This window comes from Sinohyriopsis cumingii, unplaced genomic scaffold, assembly GCF_028554795.1.
Source record: "Sinohyriopsis cumingii isolate HCF-2022 unplaced genomic scaffold, ASM2855479v2 utg000426l, whole genome shotgun sequence".
In the NCBI taxonomy this organism is placed as follows: domain Eukaryota; kingdom Metazoa; phylum Mollusca; class Bivalvia; order Unionida; family Unionidae; genus Sinohyriopsis; species Sinohyriopsis cumingii.
Window position 1 is genome coordinate 2394689 of NW_028315897.1, and position 25357 is coordinate 2420045.

Here is a 25357-nt window from a genome sequence, read left to right on the forward strand (position 1 = left end):
AGTGGGATAAGTAGCACATGCTATAAATGAGATAGTCTTTTAGGGAGTTGTCTAGCAGCATGGCTCTGTCATTATAGTGCATTAACACAAAATAATAGCAATTGTATTTGAAACTACATGAGGTCTAGCATGCTTGGTAACTCTACAGTACATCCACTTCATAACACTGTTGATGGGAATGACATAAGTAGCTCATGTTATAAATGACATAGTCTTTCAGGGAGTTATGTAGTGACAAGGCTGTGTCATAATAGTGATTAAAACACATTAATAGTGTTGGGCAATTTAAAACTACATGAGGTCTAGTTTACATGGTAATTAAGCAATATCTTTAATTATATGAAATAAATGAAGAGTTAATTATGATAAAACAAGGAGAGTCAGTTCTATAGTGGGAGGCCTTATAATGAAACATCGATCACATGGCTGTTTGTAGGAAATATATTAATTTACAATGAACATGTGCTTCATTGCTTTTTAAAAACAATTCCAGGATTTGAGAATACTGCAACAGGAGCTGCTGCCTATTGGGTAAGTACACATGCCATTGTAATGTATGCAAGAATAAGTAGATAGGAAAAGTTAAAATATGTTAGGAACACTTTAAAAGGCTGCCAGAGATTTCAAACCCATCACATTCTGGTCTTATTTATGGCTACTTGGACATTAATTATGGTCATTGCAAACTATTGTATTCACATTTTCATCATTAGTTAATCACATGTTTCAAATACAATCATGGAAGGAGAGGTTACCGATGGCAGCTTGAACATTTCAAATTTAATGTATTGAAAAACTTTGCAGTAGCTTGCTCATCAGTAACTATTTCATTGAAAGTCATGTTTTTGGTATTTTTTTTACAAAAGACATAATGCTATCCTTGTTGATCATATATGTTGATAGAATCATACATACATTCTTCACTCAACAGTTTAGTTTTACATAACAATCATTCTGTTTGTTGATAGATTCATACATTCGTCCTTCGTTCCATGTTTTGTTCATCACGCCTTGTCTAGTTTTACATGACAGTCAGTTGTTCATGTAATATTGGCCTCAGGTTGTATATAGCAATACACCAAAATTAAGTCAGTGTGACCAATTGTATGTGTTCCAGGTTTTGTGATAGGGTCAGTTCCACATATGGTTTTGACTGAAGGGTCATTGCTTAGTTGTGTGTAAAGGTCAAATTCTAGTTTTGATTTCAGTATCATTAAGTTTTGTGTAAGGGTGAGTTTCCTATTTTGACTGCAAGGTTCTATGGCTGTGTGTTTATGCCTCCTAGTATGTAAAACCTTTCCACACAAATTAGGTCATTGTGGCTTATATTTCATACTTATATGACCTTTTGTTAAGTTCTACAACTTAGGAGATGGTGAGGCACTCCAGGTCTCGGAACACATTCCTGGTGTTCGATTAATGGGCGTAAATCATGCAAGAAAACAATGCAGTGAAATAACCTTTCAGAACATTTTTTTAATGTTTTTTATTATTGACATCTTTTCAGTGAGAAGATAACAGTCTACATAACATACATTTACAACTGTTGCAATTTCTTTGTACAAAAGGAAGATAGTTGTATAGACCAGATCACAGAAGAACTCCAAAAAGAATGTAAGGTAACAGAGCTTTAATGTTTCAATTTTACATTTCCTGGGAAAAGTAATTTTTAAATTAGGATTCAAAACTTGAATGCCTGGTTCAATTACTTTCCGAACTTGCATGTACATTTAATGTCATCTTTCGGCAAAAGGACTATATGTTTCTATACTTTTGATTGAATTGACCAAAGATTATTCTTTTTTCGTTTTTGGACATTCTATCTTATTAGATGCTCATAACAATATACTGCAGTAAAACTCAATATTACCTTAAAATCGACGATGACTGCGTATTATGTTAGCATGACTTCATCATAATGCGCTGGGGGGCAAGGGGGGGGGGGACAGGGCAGCACAAACATTTTTGTAATGTTTGTGTGCAGAATTTTCAAAATGTATTTGATAGATATTAACAAATTTAGATGTTTTCATAATGTTGCTAAACTTAGTATTGCTGTTTTACATGCTTCACAGATGTGTTGGCAGTGTATAACAAGAACCCTATCAATTATTGTCCTCAAGATATGAAATTCACGTTGGGTTTGGGGATTCAAAATAGACCTGATAAACAATCTTCCATGTGTAAAAAGTGATTTCACTTCCAATAGGTTTGTGGATGTAAACTTGACTTGATGCACTCTTCCCTTTGTATAAACTGACTTTAAGACAGGAGCTGTAGTGGCTGAACAATTAACATGCTGGACTTGAAACCGAATTCGTTTGGGTTTTAATCCTATCATCAAATCAGCCTGGATTTGAATCATACCATGAGATCATTCTAGGTCATTTGAATCCTACCATCAAATCAGTCTGGATTTGAATTCTCCCATCAGACCATCCTGGATTTGAATCCTACCATTAAATCAGCCTGGATTTGAATCATACCATGAGATCATTCTTGGTCATTTGAATCCTACCATCGGATCATCCTGGATTTGAATCCTACCATCAAATCAGCCTTGATTTGAATCCTACCATCATATCAGCCTTGATTTTGAATCCTACCATCAGATCAGCTCGATTTTGAATCATGTATCAGATCATTCTGTGTAATTTAAATCCTACCATCAAATCAGCCTGAATTTGAATCATACTAGTAAATCAGCCTGAGTTTGAATCATATCAGATCAACGTGGATTTGAATCATACCATCAAATTAGCCTGGATTTGAATCATACTATTAAATCAGCCTGGATTTGAATCATACCTTCAGATCATTATATGGTCTTAAACTATCAAGGATAATAAAAAAAAACAACAAATTATGCAAAAGTTAGCAAATAATTTACTTCCAAAAAATACAAAGTGAAAATATGAAAAGAAATACTAAAGGTATTGTGAACTAACTCTATAATAGTCCTAACAGTTATATCACAAGTCAAAAAGTATAGTGTTCCAAATGAATTATGTTGTGTTCCAAATAAAGTCCAATCATGAATGTGCTGATATACAAGCAGCTTTGAATGTGCTAATGTGACAACAGTCTCAAATTATGCTATATTCCAATCATGTTCTTGAATGAATTCACAGTAATTCCAAAATAGCAATTTAGTCCTAAAGTATAAATGAACACTTTGTAATTTAAATGAATAATTTAATAAATTAAATCCTGTCAAATGAAAACAACTAAAATTGAATCCACTAAGTGTGATATTATGATATAGAATAAGTAAGTCCGTGTATCACTGCCTATACATACAAAACTAATAAACAGTATCAAGAGCAGTATGAGAGTCCAACGTTCGTTTCTAGAACATTCTAAGTTTTAAACAATGTCAGGTGACTTGCTAAAACTTTCATAAAAAACCATGTAAAACATCAGGTAGACATGGTTTTGCCCAAGGGGAGATACCGATTCCCTGAACTCAGATCCACATGTTTACCTCCAATTGATAATGATCTTAAAATATAATCTAAACTCATTGACAAAAAATAGCCATGTAGTACACTGTTTACAAAACAAAATATATTAGTCAAGTACACCCCAAATCCTACCCTCAGTTATGGACAGAGGTCAATCATATAATGCAAATGAAATATGTAAAACAATTATACCTGGGTATCTATTTATGCATTATGTGAAGACAGATGTGGGTTTCTCTTTGTATTCTTGCAGTTAAATGTGCATTATAATTGGTTCAGTATTGTATCTGGTTGAGCATTCTTTAATAGCAGATCAGGCTTCTTTTTATATTCTTCCAGTTACATGACCATTGTTACTGGATGTATATTTTATATGATTGAGCATTCTGTAATGCCAGGTCTGTGTCTCATTTTGCATGTCTTCAGTTAAATGTGCATTATTCCCTGGTGAAGATTGTATCTGGTTGAGCATTCTATAATGGCACGTCTGTGTCTTTTTCTGCATGCTTGGGGTTGAATTTACAATATATGTGGGAGAATATTATATATTTTAAGAATATACCATTGCTTGCAATATTTGGTGCCATAACATGGTACATACATTTCATTTTTCTGCAAAATTCACTCAAGATAATATAACTATTGTTCCTTTTCAGACAAAGTCAGCCCCTGACATAGAGCTACTGAAGATTGGACAGTCTTGTACTGGGCTTTTCAGTGTTGATAAATGCTGGACAAGGGCAAAGATCACTGATATTAAAGATTCAGAGGTAAACGGAAAGTCAGTTGATGGATGCATACGATTTGTGCAGGATATTGTGACAATGTGTTGACGTACAAGATGCTATTATAATGGGTGTTCCAGGGCTATGTATATATTATAAAGGGTGTTCCAGGGCTATGTATATATTATAAAGGGTGTTCCAGGGATATGTACATATTATAAAGGGTGTTCCAGGGCGATGTAAAAGGGTCTTCTAGAACTAAGGCTATGGAGGGTCATAATTTACTTAATTTAATAAAGCACAGATCATGGTGGTAATGCAGATGGCGTGTTTTACTGTGACATGTCCAATTTAAATTATATTGATGGTCATTGATTCTTTGAATGAATGGCTTTATATATCTCTCCCCTCCCCATTTAACTCTTGAATAGCTCTAATTGGTGATGTACTCCACTTTCATGATAGGCATTCCAATCATAAACATGTACAATAACGATTTAAGTGCCCAGGAGGCTGAAATATCACACTGACCATGAATCAGATAGAATTGAAATAAATGTCTTCACCCTTATCAATAATCAGAATTCAAAATAATAATTGCATTGTTTTTATTTTTGTATGCAAAAACAAACTAAACAAACACATGATTGTATTACCTACCACTTGACAGAATAAGTGGACGAGCAGAATTTTAAGTCCTGTTTCAAAGTGACTTTGTAATCTTCCACAATAATATTTGCATGTTGTACAGTACGATTATGCACAGTAATGTGGCCTTGTTTAGTGAAATACCTTACTTCTTCCAAGATTGATCAAAAGGGTTAGCCTAAGGATGGCATGATGTATTCATACAATGAAATATGGTATCTCTCCAATGATATAAACAAGGGACATTCTGATAATGGCATCATGTTTGTATATGGTGAAATATGGTATTTATCCTGGTATTTATCCCGTAATTAAAAAGTATATCAGTTATTTAACAATTTACATTCGTTACATGCCTAATGTTACACTCACGTCCAGTGTTAATTTAGATCAGAAGAAAATAAAAAGGTGACTTATTCTGGGTTTTAATTTGTCTTTTTTCCATTTTCAGCCCAAAATGGAATTACTTTTTGTGGACTATGGTGATGTTGAGAGAGTTTTAAGCAAAGATATCCGCTTTTTGTCAAAGAAAACTGCAGCGGCTCCAGCACAGTGTATTAAATGCAGTTTACATGGAATCCAACCACTAGAGGTAGTTGCAACAACAAGAGCAATAATTATCACAGCAACAGCAGTAATAGCAACAGTGTTTAGAACGACAATCAAAACAGCAAGAACAATGTAAAACAGCACTAATTTAAATATAATTCTAATAAAAATGTCATCATAACTTTATCACATTTACTTTGAGATTAATTGACTTTTGGATATGGTGATATTTTGGATGATCCATTAACCAAATATAAGTTTCAATAAAATATAGATATCTACCAAATATAAATATCAACCAAATATAAATGCAGAACATTTCTTATGAATTGAAATGCAGACTAGTATTTTCTTTTAATTGATTTTTTTTGCTTGTCTTCAAAATGAAATCTGGTCAATAATTATTTTTATATATGAAATGTTTGTATGGGTCTGTTGTGTAAAATGTACACTGGACTGGTTGTAATATCTAAATATATTTAATATTAGTTCATTGATGGATATATTATCAGTAAACTCCAGAACTTAATCTGAATGAAAGAAGGAATTAGTCTCATCATGAATTCGTTAACCGGTACTGTACAGATGAGACATTAAAATCAGGATTCCAGTTATATTAAAATAATTTTAATGGTGATAATATATACCTTGATAGCATACAAAATGTAATGCACAGTGGGGAACCTTACGTCGAATAACCACACATTCTTAATGTTTGTTTGATGGTTCTTAAAACAGCTGAATTTTAAGTAGATTTGCATCCTGTTAACAGTTATGTTATGCATCAATTCCACATGGATGTTTAATTTCTTTGATGCCATGTATAGCCTACAATGTGCTGAAAATAACGCAGGTAAACCCACTAAATCTTCTCAGTACTTTTGTGTCCCACAAACCATTTAGGTCAGTGTGGCCTCTTTTTTAAAATTCAGTAACTTTTATTATGGTGTCTTAAGATTAGTTTCAGATTTATTATAGGTTGTAGGCACTTTAAAATTTATTGATGCCTATAGGCAAGTGAAACAGGTTTTTCAAATAAGTTTATGATGCCATTTTTGTGCCTGTGACCAAATTTGTTTGCACTACTGTCGTTTAATAGTGGTTTCTTGAGCATTATGAGCCATAGAGGCATATAGTATTGCATATGGATTTAGTGGACTACAATACTCCCTTAAAAGGATTTCATAATGACATCGTGATGTATATTACATGTCCAGTTGACCCTAGTTCAAACTTTTCTCAGTCTTTGTGATCAGCTTTGTATGTTGATGTATCTTGGTGAGAAAAACACCGTACTACCAACGTAGATCACTTTGACTTGCATTCACTCTTTTGTGACATTGGAATAGTTCGCATTTATTTTAGTTCTGCATGCATAGGTCTTTTCGTGGTTATACAAAATGGGGCTGGTTTGGGCATTTGTGTTCCATAAGCATGTTTCTGTCTCAATCTACTTAAAATCAGATTTCCACTGTCCTACGTGAAGATCTGAGTGCAACCTCATAGGGGTCATATTCTGGTGACCTATATTATTACCATAATTGTTAATATTATAAGCCAATCAGATGAAGTCTTGTATCTTCACACTTGGGAAACTGATCAGTATAGCTGAAGAGCATCAGTTTGTGCCAAAATATTTGATTCACTTTAAAATTTCTGAAAGCTGCATTTCAATTGGCTAATTCAAAGGTCACCAGAACATGACTACTAAGCGGTCGCTATCTGAACTTCATATAGGATCTGATTTTAATCCGGTTCGGTTCTCTCTTCCGATTATTGTAATCATTTCAGTTTTTTTTACGTATTTTAATTTTTAAATATTAATTAATGTTTTAACAAATTATAATTTATTTTAATTTTTAGAATGATATAAGGTGGAGTAGCACCTCAGCTGAAGCTTTTGCAAACTTAGTGAAAGATCTGCCACTCATCGCTGTTGCAAGGACACATTATGGTGAGTGATAGAAACTAGATATAAAATCAAGCATTGATATATGTAGAGACTTGGGAAGGTAACGATTGATTAAAGTTTTGTGTTGAGGTCAAGATACTATGAAAATTTTAATATGATTTTATGCTACAGGCAAATAAATGTTGAACAGAGTATGAAATGATTTAATCAAGTGGTTAGACGAGAACTTGTTTCCAAAGGAAGATACATACATAGCTGAATCTTTAGGCCTTTTGAATTGTATCATGTACATGGGGAACATTATTTTTGTATCATGGTACATGGGTAACATTGTTTTTAGTTGTATCATGGTACCTTGGGAAGGTTGTTTTAGTTGTATCATAGTACATGGGGAATATTGTTTTTGTGTCATGGTACATGGGAAACATTTTTTAGTTGTATCATTATATATGGGTAACATTGTTTTGATGACGAAATATCTGCATCATACATGTTCAGCAATGTTTTTGATATTTTGAGAACCCAAATTTATGATTTTGAAAATCTTTTTCAAGTAATAATCATGTTCAGATGGAAGAAATTCAATTTATTAAAACAGAAACCTTTTGCTAATACTGATAATGAAAGTTTAGCAAGATTTTTGATTTTTTTGAGAACCTGAGTTGATGGTTTTGAAAATGTTTTTTCAAGTTTATCTAATGCTCAAATGAAAGTAATTAAAAATTGTTAAAATAAAAACCTTTGCTGATGCGGATAATCCCAGTAAAGTGAAAATATTACATAAACTGAAATTATGGTGTTCTAGTCCCATGTTTTTACCCTCAGTAAAATTGACACATAAAGCTTGAAATCTCTCAGCGCTGTTCCAGTAAAACATATATCCCCCCGGGGACGGCACTTCAAAAAAACTTCTGTAGGAGGATGTGTTTTGAATTATTTTGATTCTGACAGTGGAAGGTTGGTTAGGAAAATCACTTCTGTTGTGGGTTGTACTAACAAAATGAGAAATCGCTGGTGGGGTTGTCATAAAGAAGATAATAAAAAATTTATTTATTTAAAATCGCATCTACCCTCTCCTAGCGGTCTAACGTGAATAAAACATTGGGTCAGAAAATGATGCCAGTACACACGAGTGCACGTAATTTGTACGAATTTGCGTACTTTTAAAGCAGTGATACGTGTTCGGCAAATTACGTCAACGCCGCGATATAAAAGAAAATGTGTTTTGCGCAGTATACAGTTTTTATTAAACTTTAAAATTTAACTTTAAAAGTGCATTTCGCGACGAAATTCATGCTGCCGCAGCTGTTTCACATCGCTTGATGTGACATCCAGATATTTGGATACTTCGGTTCGACATGAATGGCTGTTAAACTAAATTTGATTCGTTCTTTGGCCCTGGAACAATCATTTTATGGAGTTTTAGCCTTACTTTCATCGTGGAAGTTTTACAAATGTGTGTTTCCAATAAGGGCCAAACAGGAAACCAAAATGGTTGAATCACAACACGGTATGTCTTCAAACGAAGTTTTTGTCAGCAAATACTGGCTGGTGATAGCTATGATGGCAATGAATTTCATGTATATCGGTGTGTTGGACATTGAAAAAATGTCACTGGAATGTGTGATTTGGAGCCTAAACTTGACGTTGAGTGCGAGTCCAATGTACGTGTTGGATGGACAATATACCGGTTACATTTATTAAATATACCCATGTCTAAACAAGCAGACTATGGGAATGTTGGACTTAAAACCCTAATACAGCATTATGGAAGAGAAAAATCTGGCATAAGAGGCAGAAAAACACTGATTCAAGGAAGTGAATCTTTGGCAGGGTTCATGTTAGTGAAAACTGGCAGAGGTCTCGGAAACGCTTATAATCACGCGTATTTGGACGCCATTTTTTAATTTAGGTGGGTGATAAAAATTAAAAGACTTGCCAGTCCTGCTTCAGTTACCTGTATAGTGGGAAAATGTGTTGATCAGTTAGCTGTGATGATATTTGCAATGACAGAATTTAGTGGTTGAAAGCCCCCCCCCCCCGGTCATCACCATTATAAGAGTACATCAAAAGAACATCCTGCAATAGCTAAGCGGCGGGATCAAAGGCTTTGACTAGCAGCTGGGTGGAAAAATCTACTGAAATTAACAGTGCTTGAATTCAGAGGCAGAAATACCCAGAGATGTACATGTGGTCATTTATAACAGTACATCAAATAAACAAATCTACTGATATTAACAGTGCTTGAATTCAGAGGCAGAAATACCCAGAGATGTACATGTGGTCATTTATAACAGTACATCAAATAAACAAATTTAGCTTACATTCTTGTGTTCATTTCCGAGTGTAACGGAATAAGCAGTGCACGTGACTTCGGAATCATGACATGTTGAGACATAGACTTCAGTGGGTATTTTGGGGTTCAAGGGCAAACTGACGAAGATTGTGAGATTCAGGAGAGGACTAAAGTTGCTAGAACTGATAGTTTGAAAGGGACATTAGCCAAGTGTATGAAAGTGTGTGATGCCTAGCTTAATGCTTTGAATAAAACCTTCCTTGGATCGAAAAAATTCAGACTCACTCTGATGGACAAGCAAGAGCTATGTCAGCGTTTTAAAGAATGTAGAAATTAAACTCTAAACCAAAATGGGAGCCATGGATTCCTAGTTTTAAAATCCTAACGAGACCTCTGGTTCAAAACTTTTTGGGACAGAGGTATCCAAGAGAGAATACCCATGGGACCATACGTGTGAGATGTTGAAAATTGCACAATCATAAAGAACAGTAACTTGTTCAAGCTAGTTATAATGAATATGCGTTTCAGACAGGCGATGAAAGTTCACAGCACATAATAATATTTGTACACCGAAGAGGAGGATCATATTAAATTCAGAAACAACAGATTTATGCTCGTAGGGAACATCAGATAATCCCCATACAACATAATTAAGTTTGTGTAGATCTCAAGTTGGCAGAACCACTGAGCAAACAAAGAAGAGAAAGACAAACTTTTGTATCATGCAGATGTAGGACCAAATGATGTACATGCTCTCTATGTGCACAAATTAAATGACATTAAACATAAGAGACTGACTGATCTGTGTAAACTCGAAGCAAGATGGATAAAAATTTGTCCTGTTTGTGTTCGGTTCTTCCTATGTATATTTTGATCATGGTGGTATTTTCTGCAGACCTTTTGGCTCTTAGTTCCAAGCCATCATTTGGTATTTGTATTGCAAAATGGATAACTAAAACTGTATATTATCTAGTACATTTTTAAGCAGTATCATTAACTGATGATGAAATTGATGAATAAATAATTGATGTCCTTTACTACACTACTAACCTGTTCATCCTGATTATTTTTCTTTTACCATCTTCTTTAGTCTTACTGGTGCCAGTGCTTTTAATAAAATTGTAACTTCTATTTTCTTGCAATCTAAACATTTGTAATGATGTGCTATTGTCAAAAGGTAAAATGTGCTTAGTGTTGTAAAAATCTAAAACTTAATTAGCAAGGGACTGAAGTAAAAAGTGGACAGAAATTACTGCCATATTACAAGGGGCCCCGAGTGGCCGAGTGGTCTAAAGCGCTCTTCGTTACGGATCACTGCCATCTCACCTCTGTCTGCGGCGGTTCGAGTCTAGGATTCAGCCAATGTGGGCATGTGAGAAAGCTTGCCAGTAGCTTCTCGTGGGTCGGTGGTTCTTTCCGGCGTTTTCCCGGGTTCTTCCTCCACCATTAATACTGGCTGCCATGTATAGCCTTTCGCGTGCTGAAAAATGGCGTTAAACCCCACAACAACAACAACAACAACAACTGCCATATTACAATGCTGTATGAAACAACAGGATAGTTGTAAAAGATGTATTTTCCACAAAGCTGTAGAACTAGCGCTCGTATTGTCACCACATATTCTACTTAAATAATTACATCGTTATTTCTGTATATTCCTATCAGTATTTTCCCAGTGGTAGTAATTTTCTGATCTGATGTTCATTTCTTGTGCAATTTTTACACATCAAGAATTCTCACCGTATCATTAAAAAACAATGTAATCTGCACCAAATTGAGTTGTTTGAGAAGAAATTAATTGTGTAACCCAAAAATCACTGAAGCTATGAGTTCGTGCATTAAAGTCTCACATTAAATAGCATTTGAAGTAGCCACGATAGTAGTTTAGGATGCAACTGTACCAATTTCACCTTTGGTATATCCAAAACTTAAATGTGATGGAGGAACATTATGAGCTCGAAAATAAATACATCAATTTTAGAACCTGTTCATTGACTATGAATCAAGTATCCGAGTCCAACTGAATTGCTAGAAATGTTTGAATTCTTTTGACAACATCATAATTAGCTGTCAAATATGGAGTAAGCCTATAGTCTTTATGCCATCACAACCAAGACCCCACCACAGCCACGTGACCATGCCCAATGACATCACAGTAATAATCGCTATACAACTAGAGATGACATCTCTTCGAGAAATTTGATTTCAGTACAGCTGTAACAGTGGAACAGTAGGAAAGAGTGACATATATTTAAGTGTTAGGGAGATATTTAACAATGGCTATTCCCACCACCACCACTTCCTCATTGGAGATCACACACACACAAAACTTAGAGTACATCCTGAAATCCTGTCAGCATCCCTGCAGAGGAGATAACTTGACTATTCAATTTTATTGGTCTCTGGTTATCCGATGGTATTTCTGTTACTTGAACATTATCTTACAGTGTGTCCATTCAGCATGGTCGAAAAAGGTTAACAACCATTGAGAGTTGTTCAAAGACTCACATCACTACAGATGTGAAAGGACGAGAACCATACTAAGAATCAGTGAAGATATAATAGAGTATATATGTGTTTGACTGTCCCTGATTGGTTGATAATGAAAGTAAGTTTTAGTAAAAGCAATCTTTTGAGAGATTGTCCTACTTGTAACTGAAAAAGTGAGGGACATTGTTTTATTAACATAATTTCCATCCCTTTACAGACACGAGTTTGGACGACTCATTACTGAAATCAGAAGCTGACTCTTTAGTCCAGTATTGAAAGCACACATTTAAAATTTGTATAGATCCAGAAAATGGTGGGGCTGTTATGTTTTTTTTTTCTTCTTCACAAAAGCTGTCGTCATAGATGTATCTATACTGATATAAATGTGATCATGAGCACTCAAAATTTAAAGTTACTGAATTTTAATATCGTGGTGTTTGCACAAATTTACATTGGGAACTGAATTAGTGCAGAGTCCTGAACTCTTGAGTTTTGTGCAGAAATATGGAATCCAAGCAGAATACACCCAGAAATGTAGAGGTTTTCAATCTTGGATTTAGTCTTCCCATTGTGTTTCACACTGATATGAATATTTACAGAACATTTGTATAGTGATTAGTAGGAAAAGTGAGAAATTTAGATACACATCATAAACAAGACAAACAGTGTGTGTGTGTGTGGGGGGGGGGGGAGAATATCATAAGAACAGGCTGGAATGGAGAAGTATAAAAAAAAACAATAATGAGTAGAAGTGTACCTCTTTTTTATGTGTATAACATTATTTTCTTGGCTTCAGTAAGAAATTTCATCTAAAGGAAGACAATAAAGGGTGTACAGTTAACTAAACCAATATGAATTTAGCTACTTAAAAGCTGTATCAAATTGATTTTAACCTTCTGGTCTGTTTCTGTCCATTCTGGTGATATGTCCACTGAATTAGTATGGTTGGAAAAAAATATTTGGCAAATTTAAAAAATTAAAAAAACTTTTGGCAGATTATGATTATGCCCTACTTCTGCCTGAGAGAGTGTGAATAATTTTATTTCTTGGTTTGTTGATTGTGGTTGTTGCTCAATTCAAATTCATCGTTGAAAAACATTGATGCATTCTCATACTTTACTACAAATATTTATTACAGATGCATAGCATCAGATATTGGTGAATATAGCTTGAATAAGTTATAACAGTTCTAGTTGGAACAAAGAACATTGTTAAGAGAAACTCTAAGTGAGCTAAATGTAAACCTTTCGGCAGTGTGTGATGTAGGATTGCTCAAGACTTTTCCATCTCGTATGCTCACCATGAAAAATCCATTTGCACTACTGATAATGACTTTTAGGTAACTGTCAGAAAGACATAATTGACGATATTCGACGATAGTCTAAGGTCTGCAAAAATTACTTTAGTCAAAAGTTATAAACTCGTACAGCTGTGGCAAAAATGACTGACTAGTACCTTTGCTGCTGTGGACACAGTTGATTAGTTGGTTGATTCAGTGTGGTTTGATTTTGGTTTTTTGGTGATTTTATTTACATTATATTAGGTGGAGGAAGAACCCCGAAAGACCAACAAACCTAAATTGGTTGATCTGTGACACAAACTCAATCTGTGAGATGTTTAAGTGATGTAAAAGCAAGCACCTTACTACACTTGGGCACATGGAGCCTCTGTTGATTTGATGTTTATCTCCTACAGCTGAAGTCATTTAGACATGAGATCTCCGGGGTTTCATTAGATCATTATGGCCTTTACACCATTTTTAGATGAAGAGAATCTATATATGGCAGCCAGTTTTACTGCTGAAGAAAATCCAAGTCCTTTTGAGACACCAAACACCACTTATGTAGAACCACTGACCTTCCACAAGTAACTGACAACATTCTCATTTACTTATTGGAGGCCAGTAATCACATGACAAGCATCTTGTACCACTGACATAGAAGCCCCTCTGATCTGTATCACAAGATAATTGTCTTACACCTCTCTGCCGTGAAAGCCCCTCAGACCATAGGCATAAGTCTCATACGAAAGACTAGAACTGGGAGATAGAACATATAACAACCGGACTGAAAGTGCAGAATCAGTGGCTATCAGTGATGATCATGATGCTGTTGACAATACAGTTAACTGCAATGACATTGATTTTATGAGTGCTCTGGGAAAATGTATTCTTTGACTTTCATCCATTTTATTAAATCTATGATATACTAATGTTTGACTTGCTATATTTTTTAATAACTTTATATTAGTCTTGCAACAAGACGTAAAAATAAGACATCGGTAACTGAAAAAGATGTTCTTACAAGAAATGATATAGTGTAAAAGTAGACAAATGGTGCAACATCACTTCCACAGGCATCATTGTTTTTTTCTTCTGACAAATCAAAACATTTATTGGAAAAAATAATAACAACAAATCATAGAATCTGACCACACATTTAAAGCAATACAAGATTTAACTATTACTCTAATCAAAAGCAGCATGCCTGAGAACAAAGAAAAATAGCAAGACCTATTAATCACTTTAGGAAACACAGGAGTTTAGTAAGGATACAAATTCATGATTTCTGTATTAGAATGGAAATATCTATTATAAAATCAGTATTCATGGATGTTAAATTAGTAGGTATTAAGGGACTGATCAATGACATCTACAAATAATAAGCCACCATGAAAATCTGTGATTTCACAGTATCAGAGACATACTTGGCTGACAGACAAACAAGCAAAAGGACAAAATACTGATTATAATGAATGAATACAAATAAAAATATGCAGTAGATTATATGATGTATATGAATTCAGTAGATTACCTCCAGCCAGCTGTCATTTAAATCACTTCTGTCCCCAACCCAATATTAAATTCACTTCTACCGCCCTCTAACCCATAGCCAGAAATTATGTTAAAAAATATACTTCTGTAGGGGGCAGTGTTTCTCGATTAAAACACATCTGACGGTGGATCATAATATTTTTAAATTGCTTCTGTTGTGGGTTGGTTGAATTTGAAAGTGCCTTCCCCCCGGGGGTATATGTTTTACTGAACAGCCCTCAACACTAAACTTTTAATTTGGTCAAAAGCATTAATTTTTTTTGTTGTGTTACTCCCATTAATTAATATTATTATGTAGACTCACAAATATCTATCTATCTATCTGTCTATATATCTGTATATCTCTCTGTCTGTATGTTGCTATGTCACCTAGTACCTACCTACTGTATCAAAAGAACAGATTTGGCTTTGGTGTGCAGTTGACTCACAACTCCAATTATCAAGCAAATATTGTTTCCAATATTTAACAGAAAAGTCATAGATCAAATATTTTATTGTAGATGAGATGTATGATTAGGACGTTCTGATTCATATATTGATGTGCTACGGATTACATCGAACTGACCTGTACATTTCAGATGAAACTTGTAATATAGACCTGTGCTTAGTGTCAGACCCATTCACCAGTATCAGTCACACATTAATCCAGCAGGGAGTAGTACGCAGTCTATTCCCAGTAAAGACCTATCTGGAAGAGAAGGAGGAGGAGGAGGAGGTGGAAGAGGAGGAGGTAGATGCCTCTTGTCCAGGTTTATACTCTCTCATCTTATAAATTTGACTTGAAACCTGCCTATATAACATATATACATGAAACTGTATTAAAGCTACACATAACTAGGGTCAGTTATTGATGTGACAAGTATGACAAGTCTTTGTATGGGGCATATCATTGTGAGCAGTCTATGGAGGAAGCCAGGTTAAAGAGATTGAAGTTTCACTGTCATAGGGATGGCACAATGGCTGTAATGCTTTGTGAAAAAAGAAAATTCTGACTTAAATTGGAAACTAAGCAAAGTAGAATTCAACTAAGGGCTGCAATAATGACACAGATTGACAATATGTATTGTGATACAACACTTGGTATTACGTGATTCTACACATAATAGGCTTAAGCTCTTGCAGAGTTCAATACATTGTGTTATTGGGCTGTGAAATAGAATTCTCCCCTGTTAAAATGCTGTAGTTGGGGTCTATATGGGGTGTGTTATGTATTGAACCACATCACATTGAGAACCATGATATGTATTGAACTGTGATACATTGAGAAGAGCTTCATATTCCAACCTGAGTTACAGTGAGCACTATCAAATGATTTTTAAATACTGTTGTTTTAAAAAGGAAATGAAGATGTAATACTAAGTTTCAGCTTGCTTAATTTCAACACATTGTTTTACATTGGTGTGATTTTAGTCATCTGGTCCATAGTAGTCCCCTTCTTACATAGCTTATCCTTCTGCATCAGGAAAGTGGCTGTAGAACATTGAATGTCTTTACATAGGGGGACTGTAGTTTTAATAAGTATAAGTATGTAGTAAGAAAGGTACATCATATACATTTCATGGTGTTAATATCTTCATTTAAAAGTAACATTACTTATTAAGAGATTCATTTGTCTTGAGAATAGACTTGTTTCAAGTGAACATACGTTAATAGTTATTATTCTTAAGCGCTAAATGTGAGTTTGGCACTGGTGGCATGTGCATCAGAAAATGCCGTTATCACCAGAGCTGCAGTATCACCTTTGGAACTTCTTATTTTTTCCATTAGGAAGATCTGGGATATCTCTTGCGAGTTTTTTATTGTAGTTTTTAAACCCAAAATAATGCCATTTTTCATACATTTCAGCATTCTTTCAATCAAACTAAAGTTTGGAATGAAGGAAATGATTTGTTAAAGAAAACCTTTCTGACATGTTCTTTGTAATAATCAAGATGATAGTTTAAACAACATTCAGATAGGTGCCACCTCTTAATTCAGCCATTTTGAGTTGCTCATAATTCTGTTTTTTATCGGGAAAGCTTCAAAAGCTGCGATGACCTACATTCAACAAATTCAGGTAGTAACTAATCTAATAATGTATGTACATTGGCAAAAAAAAAATTGATTCAAGAGAGAATTATTAGAGGTAGGCCTGCTTTTTAAGTGGATCTGACAAGAAAACTATGCATACGATGAAAATAAGACTTGGGGGAATATTTGTGGGTGCTGGAATACTTTGAGGGGGGTAAACTTATGCTGAAGACAAACCCAGCTGTTGAGGATTTCCTTATTATTTGTTAAGCATACGATAAGGTGTTTGTGATAAGTAATGTTCGTCAGTTATGCCATTAAAGACAAAATAATTGTAAATGCTAGGCCAAGTACTGCATCATATGAAATACCATGTTTACAACGATGTGTCATCAAATATTGTGTTCCAGCTTTCAATTGAAATTGGCTGACCGACGAATGTTGCTGATCAACATTGGATTAATTGGCTGTATTTCTCAGTTGGAGGAATACATTACATGGCTCATAATGTGATGAACCATCGATATTATCTAGCACCCAATGATGTTTAGGACCATAACCTTTCAAGACTGTGTTATTCAGATGATTTGGCATATATGACTGTTTGTATGTAACAGCAGCATTGAGGCTTTAGTATACCTTTTTGAAACTTGGTACATATTATGGTGAGCATCAGGCGCTATACATATTGACAGATCATTGTACTCACACTATTTTCAAAATGTAATGTGCTTTTGGTTAATATAGAGTCATCTTCATTGTGGGGTATGGGTGCGATTTAGGCAGCCTTGGGATATGGCTGGGATGTGGACAAGGTTGGGTTATGGATACGATGTGGACAGAGTTGTGGTATGGAAGGGATATGGGAAAGGTGCGGATATATTTGTATGAGAAAGGTGCTTATCATTTCTCTAGATTTCATCTAATTGTTATGGCCCCTACTACAACAGTATGGTATGTATTTGTCACACTGTTGGTTTTCCTATTTGTCAAACCTTGCTTTAGGTTTATGTTGAATGCTATATTTTTAGCTTTATTCTGCAAAGTAAATAAGGACCTATTGTCCTACAGTCTACCCATATAAAAAGCATACACATATGTTCAGCCTCACTGCATCTAATTCATTCTTGATTCCTACATCCTATGCAAAAGCTTGGAGTGGAGTTCCAAATGCCTGCCCCTGGAGGTCAAGAGCCTACGGTTGGTGGAGGGTAATTTGTGTTATTTGAGTTGTTTTCATTGTGTTATTTGTTTAAACGTTGTTAAATGTTTGCATTTATTTCAGTTTTTTTAGCACATTTATATAAAATGTTATACCTGGAATCATGAAACTTGGTCAATGGGATGCATCTTGACATTATAACTAAAATGTCGTCACAAGGTAGGTGACTTTGACCCACATTTGACATTTCAATGACTTCTATTAAATTGTGTATATTAAATTTATTTGTCAAACTCTGTTCATGCTAGAACTGGTCAACGTGATGGTCATATTCATTTCTGTCTGTACCATAACCTTACAAGAAAAGGTCATTGTAGCCTACATTTACAATCTTAATGCTTTAGGTGAAGCTTTTATGTTTGGCCCCCGACCACATGGAATCATGAAACTTTGTGAGATGGTGCATCTTGATAACTGTTGCACCCGTACATAAAAAAAGTCACTGACTCAATTTCACACATCACTGATTGGTTAAATTTGCTGTTTTAATTGTTCATGCTAAAATCATTAAACTATATGATTTTCAAGATAAAGGTCATTAAGACTTATATTATCATTTGACAGTCCAGATTAAGTGTCGGAGTTTAGATGACAGTCAGCAAGCTATGCTTCTTTCTGACAACTCTTCACTAAACTTAATTGAAATTTAAAGGAAAAGTATATGCTTTGAGACCTTATAGTTTTCAACATAATATGCCATATAGTTCTGGCCTAATGGAAGCAGGATATTACCCCCCCCCATCAATTATCTCCTGCCATTACCTCCCCCCATCATTTACCCCCTCATTTTATTACACTGCGGTTTATTACCCCCCCTGCCATTACCATCATTCACAAATACAGATACAAAATCGAACTAAAGCAAATACAGCGATGACGATGAGTGACGGCGAATTTACTTGCTAACTGATATTGTGTTGGCTTTACCGCAATAAGATTATATTCTGTCAAAATAAAAATTTATAATAAATTGTTTTCAATTTTTAAAAAAATGTATTATTTCTTTTGGGGGTGTAACACTTATATATTAAATAGAAATATACCGGGGAGTAACACAACGGGGTAATAAACAGCGGGGTAATATATTGAGGGGGTAAATGATGTGGAGGTAATGACAGGGAGGTAATTAACAGGGCTGTAATGTCCTAGACTCGGTCTAAGTCATTCAACATTTTGCAGCATCTTAAGAAAATCTTTTTTTCAGACCCCATAACTTTGCCAGACGATAAGACCTGGGATGTCCATATCACTTTCATAAATGACAGTACAAACTCTGTCATGATGAGGTTTGTGGGAGAATCATACAGTGTAAGTTTTCTCACAAAGACATACTTCTTTCATCATGCATCTGTCTATTGTTTATGTATTCAACTACTTTATTTGGCCTCAAAGGCTGTCTTGTTTGACGGATGCTAATAAGTATACCTATTTTGTGGATTTATTTTCTTTGATTCATTTTTCAGTGATATAGTAATGTCATCTGATCATTTTGCAAGACTTTATTAACTGTCACGTTCAAGCTTACCATATCATCAGTAGATACAATGTTCCTTTTGCAATCTTCTGTTCATTTAAGTATTAATCTTGGAATGATGCCAGTCACTCCATATTATTCATGGCAGGATTAAATTCAATTCTGCTTGTACAGGCAATTATCTATCAAATTGCTGCTGTTAACTGCTTTGCAGTGATTGGGGCTGTGAAATATGATTGTCCGAGTCAGATGGTTTCATGTAATATAAATTATACCTTTTTGAACTTATTATCACTTTCAAAAGTTATCAAACTTCAGTTACATACATTTGGAGCTGTTTAATACTGAGCTCCACGTAAGATGGCTTCATGTAATGTAAATTACAGCTAATCATGAACTATTCACGACTCTTTTGAAATGATATTTTTATCGTTCAAATAGATAATCGATATAAAGATGACTAATTCAATATTTAGTATCAGATTATAGCTCGTACAATCTTTTTGCAAAACGTTGGTCATATATTTCTGTAATGATTGCAGTTTGGTTATATTTAGAAAGCCATGTGTTGTGATTTGGTAAATGAATGTGCTTAAATGTCTTTAGATTGGATTATCACAAATCTGTTGTCTTAAACAATGTAACAAAAAATAGTGGGGAAAAAAAGTTTTGTAGAAATCAAGAAAAAAGTTTTTAGCTAGAAAAAGTGAAAATGTAAAATATAACACAGGATTGTGAATTTAATCCCAAATAATTATATAATGTGTAACACAAGTTTTAATGATTACAGTTCTGAATTAATTTTAGTAGTATTCCCAAATTAATCCAATGATGGACGTGTTGATGTGCCTGTATGATAATGTTTCAGCGGACTTTCTTTTAAATCAAAATAATGCAATCCAAGAATATATCCATATTTGAATTTCACTATATATACAAGTCTATATTGCAAAAAGTGTTATTTTATAGCACTTTGTAATTCCAAAGAAGAATAACCTGAATCTGATAATTTGAATAAATTAATACATTCTAACCCAAATGAAATACTGGACAAATAATTCAACTGATTCTGCTCAGATACTACAAACATAATTAACAATTTCTAGATAAACAATATTGTATAGTCCTATACTTGACCTCAGGTCACAATTAGCATTTTCTGTAACGACACAATTATTACCTAATGGAAAATTCATTTTGCAAGGTTCCAAATGTCGTCAGTTATAATTAGAAGGTCATTTACTAAAAATACAATATTAAATGTTGTAAACAACAAGTATACCTGGCATCTCGTGGTAATTTTATTGTTCTGGACTCTGATTGAGAAAATCATGTTGATTACAAAAACCAAACTCAACGATTCAGGTTAGGTAGAAAATGAACTTGATTTTGAAGAAGGTTAAGTACAAAATACAATTATCCATAGCATATAACGAATAATGAAAGCTAACAAACAATGCAGATTAAATGCACATAACAGGACGTGAAATGCCTAACAACTTAATATTTCCATTTGTAGTATATAGCATTATATCATTAAGTAGATTTGTCAAAACTGAGACAGTCTCCGGATATGCAAATTTCTATTTTGATTAAAATGTAAATACTCTGCATTGTTTGCTTACCTTCAGGGCCAACTTGATCAGTTTGAAAACCTGCTAGAGCAGGAGTTCAATAAGCAGAAATCAGAACCTGTTACTGCGGGAATGATCTGTGTGGCACATGACGACGAACTTTACCATCGTGTACATATCACATCGATAGAGGATAGCAAGGTATCAGATTACTGAAGAGATAACGGTGTGAATATGTTACATGGGGAGTGGTGTGTGTGGCATATGTTAATGGCGGTCACAGAGGTTTGTAGATGGAAGATCAAACCTGTTACATGCACTCAATTATCGCTTTGCAAATAATACAAAATTTTTACTACGAGAGAGTACTATAATGCTAAATTAACACTGTGAATTCATTTGAATTTGCATTGTCTTCCAGAATTTTCTGTGACAGAGTTATGACCCTTGTTTTACCTTCGCACTGCAATTTCCCAAACTTTCGAAAGACTTCATGGATTGAAACTAAATTTGGCATGAAACAGTTCAAACTTGACATGAAAAATCTCTATCAAAGGATTGATTTTCATCATTTTTCACCAAATTTGATATAAGTCTTAACATGACAAAGATCTAGTAAAGGTTTGATTTTCATCATTTTTCATTAAATTTGATTAAAGCCTTAACGTATCAAAGATCTAGTTACGGTGGGATTTTCATCATTTAAGTATAACATATAATATTATGGTCATATAATATTATGGTTATATAATATTATGGTCATATAATATTATGGTCCCTGTGTGGCTTTTGCCTTTACCCTTTGAAGGTGAGCACACAAGTCTTATAGACACTTTTTTCTTTCGAAAGAAAAGAAAAGAATTATACCATTTTTTGTCATTTATTTGACAGGTGACATGCTTCTTTGTGGACCATGGTGATACAAATACTCTGACTATGGAACAAAGATGACCACTAGAAGCAGCAATTAACAAGAAACTCCCTTATCAAGTATGTACCAGATATCGTTATATCCCACACTGCAGTGATGTGTGGGGGTTTCATACAGTTGTAGTGCATTTTTGAATTGACTAGTTGGGCCTGCATGAAAATGGTGCTGCATAGAACAAAACAGAACTTACCAGAACATAAAGTATTTTCAGAACTTTAGTCATTCAGCCCATAGTACATGACATAATAAAACATAATATAATATAATATAGTGCGCCATAGACATTATAGTAAAATACATCTGTGTAGCTGCTGATTTTGATACTTTTTAATATCTAATTTCTTAATTTCAAAGCAAAATAAAAAAATGTTGAAATATTTATGATAAGCCATTCTGATTGGGATTTAACTTTATAAATTTATATACAGAAAGGTTGATATAATAAATCTCATCAAGATATTTCAATCTTAAATTGATATAAGATTGGTGCATACAAAAATATTCTCGTCCTCTGCACCGTTTATATTTTCTTTTTTCTTTAAATTAATCATAATGTGCAAACTCTTTTATATCTTTACAAATTTAGTGTGTATTCCTCTTTCGGTCATTAAATCCTGTTTGGAACATTGAAAATATGCAAATGCTTTTTCTGAAAGAAACATGATATTTAACATGGACTTGTGACTAGGAAACCTGTTTGTGTCAATTGAAGATCTCGAATTGCAGAACATGCACTGTAACATAATCCTGGACATAATGTGCAAATGTTATGGACACTGAAACCAAATTTAGGAGAATTATTAACAAAAAATAAAAATGTAATTTTCAACATCTGTCAGCTAAATGCTTTAAAATATAACTATTTGGACATCACCATTATGTGTCTTTACTTTTTTCTGTAGTAAGCCACTTTTATACTAACGTAATGTCAGGTAACTTGCTGTTGCACAACCAGAATTACTTATGTATCTAATAAGCCACAATTATAATCGGTCCCTGTCAACATAATCGCTGTACCCTCAGCTCACCGAGCACACTAAAGGCCAGCTTGTTGTTGATAACTGTTTGTGACAGCAACATATCACTGGAAAAGTAATGATTACATTCAGGATGCACTTGAATGCCACATTATAACCATATATTTGACCTTTTTCTAGTTTAAAACCCTCCACCGCCCGCTTGGTTTATACCGTGATCACCGGTTATGAACCTTGACTAACACGTTATAACAACCATTTCAATTGGCTAAAGATGTATACATAAAAGTGCCTCAGAACCATCCTCATATGACACCCAAACTTTAGAAGGATATCAGTATTTATATTTGTAAAGTTCATTTTGCAGGACAGTAGATTTTCTGTATGAAAATGTAATTTGCTGCAATCTGTATCACACACTACATAGCTTCAATGCACATGGCAGTGTGTAACCTGCTGGAATGTGTATGACTGTGTAACTAAGGGCAGTGTGTATGACACGAAGGAATTAGCTGCATTGTGTATGGTTGTGTAGCTAGCTGCAATGTGTATGACTGTGTAACTAACGGCAATGTGTATGACACTGTGGAATTAGCTGCAATGTGTGTGAAAGTATATCTAGCTGCAATGTGTATGAATCTGTAACTAGCTGCAATATGTTGTTGCTGTTGTTGTGGGGTTTAACGCCATTTTTCAGCACAAGATAGGCTATGCATGGCGGCCAGTATTATTGTTGGAGGATGAACCCGGGAAAACCCCGGGAAGAACCACAGACCCACGAGCTGCAATATGTATGTCTGTGTACCAGAATATTTGCAGTGTGTATGACAGCATGCAACTAGTTGCAATGTGTACGAGATTATGTAGACAGCTGGAGTCTGCATGACAGTGTGTAATTAGCTGCAAAATAAATGATGCACATACTTAATCAATGAATATTTGTTTTCCAGGCTGTACAAGTGTCTCTGTACGGACTTGAGGATGTAGCTGAAAATACGATAGTCCTTTCCAAGGTGGGTGAGCTCGCTCTTGGAAAGACCTGTGTTGCTGAACCAGTAAATAGGTAATGGGTGATATGTATCATATATATATTAATTTGCAATTTGAGTCCAGATGCAAACTGCATCGATCCAGATCTGCCATTGCATGTACTGGCAAGTCGGGATCTGTCCCGTTTGCCTGGAATGATCAGTAGAAAACAACGTATACCCTGATTTACCTCAGCATTATACAGAATCAGATCAGGGTCGATGTTGTTTGTTTTTGAATCCCTCAAATAAGCAAGTGTATGCAGAATGTATTAGTTGAAATGCTGTGGTAGTAAAGGTGGAACTAAGTAAATAAAGAAGTACATGCACTATGTATTATCTGGAATGCTGTAGTGTGAAAGAAGGAATTAATTTGAAGAGTATATAGAAGTATCTGCACAATTGATTATTTGGAATGCTGTAGTAGTACAGATGGAACTGTCTGAAGGATTTTAGAGTTAATGCACTTTGTATTTTTTGGAATGCTGGAATAGTAAAGATATAACTAACTGAAGGGTGTATAGAGGTGTATGCACTATACATTTTCGGTATATATAAGTAGATGCAGAAATCCTTGAGTAATACTGTTGAATGTTAACGAACTGTATATTAGCATCATGACGTGCATTGCATCACTGTATGATGTTACAGATTGTATTAATATTGATAATACTCAGATCTAATCTTTAGGTTGTGGAAAAGTTCTTTATTAGAGAATTTGGAAAGTTACAGGTGAATGCTTCAGTAGAAAGCTACTTTGCTATTATATAACATACATTTGTTGTTTTTTTTTTTTTTTTGTTTTTTTTATTATAGGGGTGATTTCATCTCAGTCATTCTCTTCGACACAACAGGAGATTATTATATCAACATAAACGAGGAGATACTAAAGGTGGTAGGAAAGGAAGAAGGATATGCAACATCAGCCATTGGTGATTCAAGTTTACTGGTTATTGGTGCAGAGCCTGCTTCTGAAACCCTTGTGAATGAGCAACAGAATTCCTTGTCTGAAGAAAAAGCTAACAAAGAACTTGGATATGAAGTTCCAAAAGCTGGTTCCAAACAAATGAAACAAATGAATGTGTCATGCAAGAAATAGCAAGTACTGCTGAAACGTTATTGGCATCAGGAAATACAGAATCAGTAGGAAAAGATGGTTCCCAAATTACAAATATTAATACACATTCATTGGGCGCAGATAATCTTGTGCAAAATACTTCATAT

General features: G+C 34.4%; 1 protein-coding gene across 1 annotated transcript in view; it reads left to right on the forward strand.

Moving 5' to 3' along the window:
- LOC149774073 (tudor domain-containing protein 1-like) overlaps positions 1-24168 on the forward strand; it is a 99183-nt gene extending 75015 nt beyond the window's left edge. The window contains exons 8-17 of the mRNA XM_089945772.1: positions 494-531; positions 1508-1619; positions 4121-4234; positions 5289-5429; positions 7250-7340; positions 15496-15666; positions 19354-19457; positions 21255-21398; positions 22089-22187; positions 24056-24168. Of these exons, the coding sequence (XP_089801898.1) occupies positions 494-531; positions 1508-1619; positions 4121-4234; positions 5289-5429; positions 7250-7340; positions 15496-15666; positions 19354-19457; positions 21255-21398; positions 22089-22148 (975 nt within the window). The 3' untranslated portion in view covers positions 22149-22187; positions 24056-24168. The remainder of the gene's footprint in view (positions 1-493; positions 532-1507; positions 1620-4120; positions 4235-5288; positions 5430-7249; positions 7341-15495; positions 15667-19353; positions 19458-21254; positions 21399-22088; positions 22188-24055) is intronic.
- The last annotated feature ends 1189 nt before the right edge of the window (positions 24169-25357 follow it).